We start from the raw sequence: 11,317 nt of genomic DNA on the forward strand, positions 1-11,317 counted from the left end.
GTAAACCCGGGAGACGGAGCTTGCAGTGAGCTGAGATTCGGCCACTGCACTCCAGCCTGGGCGACTGAGCGAGACTCCGTCTCAAAAAAAAAAAAAAAAAGATGGTACATAAAAACTTTAAAGTGATTTTATAAAATATAAGAAACAATATGTAAATCTGCATAAATCTGTTAATAGATACACCATATAAAATAATTTTTATATGAATAACAAACTGTAAAATATAGAGGCATAGTTTTTATATTCAATTGAAGTTATGAGATTGAAACATATTGTTTTAACTTTAAGATGTATATAATCTCCAGTTTTCAAGATGATTACAAAGGTAATATTTATAGAAAGTATGCAAAAGGAGATAAAATAATGAAAGCATGACAGTACAAAATTAAATGAAAATTAAGAAAGCAAAACAGGACATGAGAAAAATATAACTACTAGAAACACGTAAAATAACAATCTAACCGGTAATAACAACTTCATTTCTTTAATCATTGTAAATATTAATTAAACTACTTAATAAAATCAAATGTAATCTTAGGACTTTGGAAGGCCAAGGTAGGCTGATCAATTGATCCCGTGAGTTTAAGGCCAGCCTGGGCAACAGGGCAAAACTCTGTCTCTACAAAAAATACAAAAAACCTAGCTGACTGTGATGGCACATACTTGTAACCCAGCTGTTTGAGAGGCTAAAATGAAAGGATCATCTGAGTTTTGGAGGTTTGGGCAGCAGTGAATCATGCAAATCAGCCTGGTTGACAGAGTGAGACCCTATCTCAAAATTAAATGAGGCCAGGTGTGGTGGCTCATGCCTGTAATCCTAGCACAGATGACAGGCAGATCACCTGAGGTCAGGAGTTTAAGACGAGCTTGGCCATCATGGTGGAACCCCGTCTCTACTGAAAATACAAAAAAATTAGCCGGGTGTGGTGACAGGTGCCTTTAATACCAGTTACTCGGGAGGCTGAGGCAGGAGAATTGCTTGAACTCGGGAGGCAGAGGCTGCAGTGAGCTCACGCCATTGCACTCCAGCCTGGGCAACAAGAGTGAAACTCCATCTCAAAATAAATAAATACATTAAAAAAAAAAGCTATAGAATGCCTCAGTGGTTTCTTTAAAAGCATACAGTATGCTGCGTACAAGAGATTCATTGTAGCATTGAGTCAAATGGGCTGAAAGTAACAGAAGGAAAGAAATGTGTTTCATAAAAATAGTAACCACAATTGAGTGAGGTGGTCGTGATTGTATTAGGCATAATATGCTATAGGTCAAGTACTACCGTTAGACAAAGAATGATATTATATTATGGCAAAGTGAGTTAATTTACCAGGAATCTGTAACTATATTATCCATCTATCTATCTATCTATCTATCTATCTATCTGTATATGTGTACATAACATCAGGGCTCCAAAATATAAAAAGCAAATACAGACAAAAGTGAAGACATACATAGCAACATAATAATTGTAGACATCAAGACCCCATTTGCAATAATAAATAGAAAATTCAGAGAAAAAATGAGAAACAGAGAACTTAGGAAACATAATAGACCATATAATTTTGCATATAGAGGAATACTTGAGTGTGCGTACTTTTTAAAGAAAAATAATTTCTGTGGCTCACGGTTTGGCAGACTATAAGAAGTGTGTGCCAGCATCTGCCTCTGGTGAGGGTCTCAGGAAACTTACAATCATGGTGGAAGGTAAAGAATAACTGGACATACTATATGGTAAGAGACAGAGGAAATGTGAAGTGAAGGAGCCAGATTCTTTTAATGAACCAGCTGTCACTGAATTAATAGAGTATAAAGTTTTGGTTATGAAGAGAATGTACCATGCCATTCATGAGCAATTTGCCTCCATGACACGAACATGTCCCACCAGATCCCACATCCAACACTGAGGATTTATTTTGCAGCATGAGGTCTGGAGAACATGGACATGCAAATAATATTATAGACCAACTAGGCTTCACAGACACATGCAAAACTCTCCAGTCAAAACCAAGATAATACACAATATTCTTATTTGCATCTGGTATATTCTGTTAGGACACATACCAAGTTTTATTAAATTTAAAAGTACTGACTGGGTGTGGGTGCAGTGGCTCTTGCCTATAATCCTAACACTTTGGGAGACCTAGGTAAGAGAATCCATTAGGGCCAACAGTTTGAGATCAGCCTGGACAACACAGTGAGATCCCAACACTACAAACAAGCAAACAATTAACCAGACATGGTAGTGCATGACTGTAGTCCAAGCTACTCAGAAAACAAAGGTGAAAGGATCACTTGAGCCCAGGAAGCTGAGGCTATAGTGAGCCAAAAATATACCATGGCACTCCAACCTCGGTGTTGGTAAGATCTTGTCTTAAAATAACAATAAATCAATTTTAAAACACTAAAATTATACACTGTGTGTTTACTAACAAAAATTGAGTGACACTAGGAATTAAAAGCAAAAGGCAAAGTGGCAAATTGAAAAATATGTGAATATAAAACACATTCTTCAACATATTCTTGCTCAGGGGTCAAAACAACCTACAGTTAAAAGCTACAGTAACATAAACAATGTGATACTGACACAAAGATAAACAGATGAAAGAACAGAATAGAGAGCTCGGTAATGAACCCTTCCGTATATGATCAAATGATCTTCCACTAAATTCCCATGAGCATAAAATAGAGAAAAATAATCTCTTCAAAAAATGATGCTGAAAACTGAATATCAACACTGATAAAATAAAGTTGGATTATTTTCTTGAATGATACAAATATGTATATATATATATATTTTTTTTTTTTTTTGAGATGGAATCCCACCATGTCACCCAGGCTCGAGTGCAGTGGCGCGATCTTGGCTCACTGTAAGCTCTGCCTCCCGGGTTAACCATTCTCCTGCAGGCACCCGCCACCATGCCTGCCTAATTTTTTTTGTATTTTTGGTAGAGACAGGGTTTCGCCATGTTAGCCAGGATGGTTTCGATCTCCTGACCTCGTGATCCTCCCACCTCTGCCTCCCAAAGTGCTGGGATTACAGGCATGAGCCACTGCTCCCGGCCCAAAAATATATTTTAAACAAAACACTTAGACATAACTAACAAGTCTATTAGAAAAGATTCAGGAAAGCCGGGCGCAGTGGCTCACACCTGTAATCTCAGCACTTTGGGAGGCAGAGGTGAGCAGATAACCTGAGGTCAGGAGTTCAAGATCAGCCTTGGCAACACGGTGAAACCCCATCTCTACTAAAAATACAAAATTAGCCGGGCATGGTGGCACATGCCTGTAATCCCAACTACTCGGGAGGCTGAGGCAGGAGAATCGCTTGAACCTCAGAGGCGGAGGATGCAGTGAGCCAAGATAGTGCCATTGCACTCCAGCCTGGGAAAAAAGAGTAAATCTGTGTCTCACCGAAAAGAAAAAAAAAAAGAAAAGAAGGAAAGAAAAAATAGAGGAAAAAGACATGACACTGGTCTTGGCACCATTTTCTTAGGTACGACATTAAATGCATGAGCAACAAATACAAGAACAGAAATGTTTGACTACACTAGACATCAAAATTTCTATACATCAAAAGAAAATTCCAAAGTGGCAACTTCCCTTAGAAAATGGATGAAAACATTTGCAAATTTCATGTGAAGGAAGTTAATAATCACAATAAATAAACAACTCTTTAAACAATAAAGTTGAATAACTTGATTTTGAAATGAACAAAAAAAAATTTCATCAAAAAACTACACAAATGGGAAAAAGCATTTGAAAGAATGCACAAAAATACTGATATGTAGAGAAATTAAAAAAAAAACACAGTGACAAACAAAATCACCTCATATCCATTAGAATGGCCACTGTAAATTTTTTTAAAAACTCCTAATTTGTTGATGTTGCAATAAAAATGAAACCCATGTTGCTTGCTGCTGGAAAACAAAGATGCAGCCATTATTTAAAAATGTTATAAATGTTTCTCACTTATTATATCTATATACAAAATATGTAACACAGGCCAGGCCCAGTGGCTCAAGCCTGTAATCCTAGCACTTTGGGAGGCCAAGGTGGGCAGATTATCTGAGGTCAGGAGTTCCAGACCTTCCTGGCCAACAATAATAAACCCCATTATAGGCCGGGCGCAGTGGCTCAAGCCTGTAATCCCAGCACTTTGGGAGGCCGAGACAGGCGGATCATGAGGTCAGGAGATCGAGACCATCCTGGCTAACACGGTGAAACCCCGTCTCTACTAAAAATACAAAAAACCTAGCCGGGCGAGGTGGCGGGCGCCTGTAGTCCCAGCTACTCAGGAGGCTGAGGCAGGAGAATGGTGTGAACCCGGGAGGCGGAGCTTCCAGTGAGCTGAGATCCGGCCACTGCACTCCAGCCTGGGTGACAGAGCGAGACTCCATCTCAAAAAAAAAAAAACCCCATTGTACTAAAAATATAAAAAATTAGCTGGGCGCCTATAATCCCAGCTACTCGGGAGGCTGAAGCAGGAGGATTGCTTGAACCCAGGAGGCAGAGGTTTCAGTGAGCTGAGATCGCACCACTGCACTTCAGCCTGGGCAATAGAGCAAGATTCCATCTCAAGAAAAAAAAAAAAAAAAAGAAAGAAAGAAAAAGCAACACAGGACCTGGAAGACATATTTGAATATCCACGTTTATTGTACCAGTATTCACAAAAGCCAAAAGACTGAAGCAACTCAGATGTCTCTTGGTTTATAAACGTATCAAAATATGTAACATATACATACAATGGAATATTATTCCACCTTGAAAAGAATAATCTTGTCACATTTAAAGATGAACATTGAAAATATTATGTCATTTGAATTAATCGAGTAACAAAATTATCGATACCATATGATACCACTTATATGAGCTATCTTAAGTAGTCAAATCATAAAAACAGGAAGTGGAAGGTTTGTCTGTCAAGGGCTAGAGGGTAAAATGAGCAGTTGTTACTTAATGGGTATTGAGCTTTAGTTTTACAAGATGTAAAGTGTCTAGAAGTCTTTTATGAGAATATACTTAACATGTCTGAAATGAACAGCTTTTTTTTTTTCTTTTTCTTTTGAGACAGGGTCTCCCTCTGTCATTCAAACTGAAATGTAGTGGCACAACTTTGACTCCCCCTCAATCTCCCAAGTAGCAGGTACCACAGCTGCACACCGCCATGCCTGGCAAGTATTACATTATTTTTATAGAGAGGGGTCTCCATATCTTTCCCAGGCTGGTCTCAAACTTTTGGGCTTCAGAGATCCTCCTGTGTTGGCCTCCCAAAATCCTGGGATTACAGATGGGAGCCACAACCATGCCTGGCCCTGAAAATGTACAATTGAATTAAGACGGTAAATTTTATGTTATGTGTTTTTAAAACAATTTTTTTTAAAGAAAACTGAAAAAAAAAAAAAACCAAAATTACAAATCTTTTTGAAAATGACCTTCTAATAAAAGAAGCGTTTCTCTCACAAAAGGAAATATATGTTCATCATTAAACACATGGTGAAAAAAAGACTATCTCCATGACTACTCACTTAGACAAGATAAAGTTTATGGTCAGTTCTGCCTATATAGAAACCAACAGTTGCCAGGCGTGGGGGCTCACGCCTGTAATCCCAGCACTTTGGGAGGCTGAGGCAGGCGGATCATGAAGTCAGGAGATCAAGACCATCCTGACTAACATGGTGAAACCCCGTCTGCACTAAAAGTACAAAAAAAATTAGCCGGGCATGGTGGCGGGCGCCTGTAGTCCTAGCTACTTGGGAGGCTGAGGCAGGAGAATGGCATGAACCCAGAGGTGAAGCTTGCAGTGAGCCGAGATTGTGCCACTGCACTCCAGCCTGGGCAACAGTGCAAGACTCCGTCTCAAAAAAAAAAAAAAAAAGAAACCCACCCAGTTATCTGAGGGAATGCTCTCTGGTACTCAATAAAAACCATACTCATCAATATCCAGACATAAGGCCCACCATATGCAGACCTGATTACAAAAACATGCGCTAATGTCTTCCCTATGGAGCAAAGCCCTGCAGGATATGCAGTCTGTACAAAAATAAAACGAGAATTTTATTGGGTAGTTTTCTTGGGTGGTCCCAAGACCCTGTAACAAGCTAACTAAAGGTGGACCCTAGTGCAGACCCAGCAGCCTTGTGACCAATCTACAATCCCTCTTCACTATAAATTCAGAGGGCATCTCATCACCCTAAGGGCCCAACAAAAGATCTTTACCTTCTAAAATCAGTTTATAAAAACTTGAAGAGGTGTTTGTGCCATCAAATTTAGGAACCAATACAAAACTATATTCTGTCCATTGTCAATGCTTCTATTTTAATGTAGTACTGGAAGCATGTGAAAGAAGAATTAATCAAAGAAAAAAATCCATTGAAATTAAAGAAAAATAAGTAAAAAGTTGCTGTTTGTAGATAATACAATCGTATATTTAAAAATCAATAAATAGTACATTAAAACCTGTCTAAAGTGATAAATACACTCAGTAAATTAGCAAAATATAAAATTAACATACAAGTATATGTATGGTCTCATACACTTAAACTGATAAAATAGAGGAAGAAAAAAGTCTTATTTACTATAGCATTAAGTGGTAACTTTCTTAGAATAAGATTAACCAAGGAGGTAAAAAATCTTTACAATAAAAAAACTATGGGCCAGGCATGGTGGCTCACACCTGTAATCCCACCACTTTGGGAGGTCGCGGTGGGTGGATCACGAGGTCAGGAGTTCAAGACCAGCCTGGCCAACATGGTGAAACCCCATCTCTACAAAAAATACCAAAAAAAAAATTAGCTGAGCATGGTGGCGGGCACCTGTAATCTCAGCTATTTGGGAGGCTGAGGCAGAGAATAGCTTGAACCCAGGAGGCAGAGGTAGCAGTGAGCAGAGATTGCACCACTGCACTCCAGCCTGGCAACTGAGCAAGACTCTATGTCTCAAAAAAAAAAAAAAAAAGAACTATGAAAAATTAGAGAAGATTCAAATAAATTTTAAAATTGCCATATTATCGTGAGTGATCTATAGATTCAATAAACTTCTTATCAAAATTGCAGTGGTTTTTTTTCATAGTAATAGTTCTAATACATTTCTAAAAGTTAAATGAAACTAAAATAACTTTGATAGCTAAAGCAATCTTGAGGAAAAAGATCAAAGCAGAAGGATATCATACTTACAATTTCAAACTGTATTTCAAGACTATCTGGTAATAAAAACAGAATGGACTGTGCAGAAAAAATGAGCAAAAAGGCAACAAAAACTAATACTCTCACACATTTCAGATCTGATGCAAAAAGACAACTTAAAAAACAGTTTTAGTTTCTTGAAATCACGCAGATATTTGTGTGTCCCCAAAACAATGGAAAAGCAGCTGTAGTCTCTTAGGTACCATAAAGAAGAATTTGGCTCTCACTGTGAACTTGAAGGAAGCTCACAGAAAGAATAGTAGAATTCTTAGAGAATTTAAAAGCGCCGGGCGCGGTGGCTCAAGCCTGTAATTCCAGCACTTTGGGAGGCCGAGACGGGTGGATCACGAGGTCAGGAGATCGAGACCATCCTGACTAACACGGTGAAACCCACTGTGTTACTTCTAAAAAATACAAAAAATACAAAATACTAAAAATACAAAAAACTAGCCGGGCGAGGTGGCGGGCGCCTGTAGTCCCAGCTACTCCGGAGGCTGAGGCAGGAGAATGGCGAAAACCCAGGAGGCGGAGCTTGCAGTGAGCTGAGATCGGGCCACTGCACTCCAGTCCGGGCGACAGAGCGAGACTCCGTCTCAAAAAAACAAAAAACAAAAAACCTTTCTAAACTGACAAATACACTACTCAGTAAATTAGCAAAACGTAAAATTAACATACAAGTATATGGTCTCAAACACTTAATCTGATAAAATAGAGAAAGGAAAAAGTCTCATTTACTATAGCATTAAATAAATTTCTTGAAAAAAATTACTAAGGTAAAAAACCTTTAAAAAAAAAACTGAGAAAATTAGAAAAGATCCAAATAGATTTTTAAACTGCCATATTATCCAAAGTGATCTATAGATTCAATAAACTACCTATGAAAATTACAGTAGTTATTTGCCCTTGTTGTCCAGGCTAGAGTGCAATGTCTCAACCTCAACTGACCAAAATCTCTGCCTCCTGCGTTCAGGGGAATCTCCTGCCTCAGCCTCCAGAGTAGCTGGGATTACAGGACTATGCCACCATGACCAATTTTGTATTTTTAGTAGAGATGGAGTTTCTACATGTTGGTCAGGCTGGTCTCAAACTCCCGACCTCAGGTGATCTGCCCACCTCAGCCTCCCAAAGTGCTAGAATTACAGGCATGAGCCACTGCGCCCGGCCCTGCATGTAGGCTTTTTAAATTTACTAGCTGGTACTACTGAATCAAAAATTGGTGGTGGCAATGAGATTTTCAGGTGGGGGCAACAATGTTTTAAGCCACTAAAATTCTGAAATTACCACTAATTTACAGTGAAGAATAAAGCTCAACTCAGCAATGTGGAAAGTTTGGATTAAGATGAAACATCTTGAAGAAATTCTTTTCTAAATAAAAAAATTCTGAAGATTTTCTGGAAAAAGGGCATCTGAAACTCTTTTATGCAAAGAATAAAGCACTAAATTCTTCCACAAAAAAGAGAAATAAAACTTTTAGGGTTTTTTTAATGAATTATGTATTTAAGTTATCCTCACCAAGGAAGACCAGGTTTCTGTAGTTCTCTAACATCACATCCCTATATAAATTTTGCTGTGCAGTGTCCAGGCAATGCCACTCCTCCAGAGAGAATTCTATGGCCACATCTCTGAATTGCAATGGTCCCTGAAAAACACACAAACACACACGTTTTTACCAAGTCGCCATTGGTGGAATTTTAAATTTTATTTAAGGTGAAATGGGAGAGTAAAAAGAACTGTTTCTTACTTATAGGACTGACTAAAATTCTCCAACAAAATAATTTTCAACACAAAAATATTCTCTATTATATTCTCCAACTCTGAGAAAAAAGGGCAGCCTAAGATCCACATTAGTTCATATCTGATATTTTTCTAGATAATAAAGTATAAAATTAAGGGCATGAACATGAACATGTACATTTTTGAGTGCTACATTTACATCATACAGAATCAGCTATGAATATTTTTCAGATGGAAAAGACATGTTGAGTTAGAAGGCACCTCTCAAACTTTAACATGTACAATTGAGCAAAGAGAGAGACCCTCTCATATTGTTTTATACTCAGTACCTGTTTTAAGAAAAAACAAAGAAGTGAAACCAAAGGCAGGCAGCCTGGCACCAGGCCTGAAACCAGGCCTGGGCCTGCCCGGCCTAAACCCGATAGTTAAAAACCAACTGATAACTTAGAAACTGATTTTATTCATAGATTCCAGACATTGTATAGAAGAACATTGTGAAACTTCCTGCCCTGTTCTGTTTCACTCTGACCACTCTGGTGCATGCAGACCCTGTCACGTACCCCCTGGTTGCTCAAATCAATCACGACCCTTTCATGTGAAATCTTTAGTGTTGTGAGCCCTTAAAAGAGACAGAAATTGTACACTCGGGGAATTCCGATTTTAAGGCAGGAGATTGCCGATGCTCCCAGCTGAATAGAGCCTTTCCTTCTACAACTCGGTGTCTGAGAGGTTTTGCCTGTGGCTCATCCTGCTACATTTCTTGGTTCCCTGAGGCCAGGTGACTGATGTATGGCTCAGGCAGCCCCTTAGGAGGCTTAGGCCTGCCCTTGCAGCATCCCTGTGGGGGACTCTGGCCAGACTGAGTGACGCCATCCAAAGAGCAGCTCCCAGGTAGGCAATTGCCCCAGTGGAATGCCTCACCAGAGCTGAGGATTAACACAGTGACTGAACACCGGGAAGGAACTGGCACTTGGAGTCCGGACATCTTTAAACTTGGTAAGACTAGTCTTTGGAACTTGCCCACTTCATTTGAGTGGAAGCGTGCCCTGATCACCCACGGCATGCCTTTATTGGCACTTTGATGCCTTCTTCATTTGAGTAGAAGCTTGGCCTGATCATCCACGGTGGGCCTGTACCCGCACTTTGGTTTTTGTTTTTGACTTGACTTGGATTGCTTGATACTTTCATTTTGGTTTTGACCTGGCTTGGGTTTCTGGATACTCTGATTTTGGTTTCGATTTTGGTTTGGTGTAAACTGCAGAAATGTGTGTGTGCCCTTTTTACCTGTTTTTTGTTTTCTGGTGTGCGTGTGGTGTGAGCGTGGTGTATCCTCTCAAAGAAGCATGGGTCAGGCAAAAATAAGCCCACCCCACCAGGAACTATGTTAAGAAAAGTTCCAAGAAAGGGAAGAAAGGGGGGAGGCAGGGTTTATATAAAATAATTTTATATGGTAAATTCTTGTCCTGAAATAAATTACTGGTTGTTTAAAGAAAAAAATGTTTGTAATAAGTCAGAAAGTTGAGACATGTCAAAAAATTGTCTACGGCCGGGCGCGGTGGCTCACGCCTGTAATCCCAGCACTTTGGGAGGCCGAGGCGGGCGGATCACGAGGTCAGGAGATCGAGACAATCCTGGCTAACACAGTGAAACCCTATCTCTACTAAAAATATAAAAATTATCCAGGCGTGGTGGCAGGTGCCTGTAGTCCCAGCTACCGGGGAAGCTGACGCAGGAGAATGGTGTGAACCTGGGATGCGGAGCTTGCAGTGAGCGATCTCGCCACCGCACTCCAGCCTGGGTGACAGAAAAAAAAAATTGTCTGCAAAAGTCGTGAAAGAAAAAAAAGTCATAAAAAAATTTATGCAAAAAAGTTGTATAATTTAAAAGTAATAAGGCCTCGTGAGTACTACTGAAGAAACAGTTTTATGCAAGGTGTATAAAAAAAGTAAAATATACCTGTGGTAAAAAGATTATAAGGAGGCATTAAAATGTGGATTTTTACCTACATTAAAAGGTTAAAAAAATTATTGCTTTAAAAGTTTAAAGCAAGTTTTAAAATGTTAATTGTAAAGAAAATTCTGTGTATAAACATATTAGCTAAAGTTAAAAAGGTGTCATCCAATTTTTCTGTGAACTGGACATTAAAGTAAAAATGCAACAGGTTTTTCTTAAAGTATCAACCTGCTCTAACAAAAATTATAAAACGTTAAAAAGAGTATAAAATCTTACCTTGTGGTCAAACATTAGAAATTGGATAAATATATCCACAAGGTTTTATTAAAATTAAATTTAACATTAATAACACATTAATGGCTGGGCGCGGTGGCTCAAGCCTGTAATCCCAGCACTTTGGGAGGCCGAGACGGGCAGATCACGAGGTCAGGAGATCGAGACCATCCTGGCTA

At 39.1% G+C, this 11,317-nt stretch overlaps 1 protein-coding gene across 1 annotated transcript in view; it reads right to left on the reverse strand.

Moving 5' to 3' along the window:
• The window catches only part of LOC105505225 (zinc finger protein 486-like), a 23,468-nt gene that overhangs the window by 3,968 nt on the left and 8,183 nt on the right, over positions 1–11,317 (reverse strand). The window contains exon 2 of the mRNA XM_011933018.1: positions 8,691–8,817. Within this exon, the coding sequence (XP_011788408.1) occupies positions 8,691–8,817 (127 nt within the window). The remainder of the gene's footprint in view (positions 1–8,690; positions 8,818–11,317) is intronic.

This window comes from Colobus angolensis, unplaced genomic scaffold (assembly GCF_000951035.1).
Source record: "Colobus angolensis palliatus isolate OR3802 unplaced genomic scaffold, Cang.pa_1.0 Scaffold99, whole genome shotgun sequence".
NCBI classification, from domain to species: Eukaryota; Metazoa; Chordata; class Mammalia; order Primates; family Cercopithecidae; genus Colobus; species Colobus angolensis.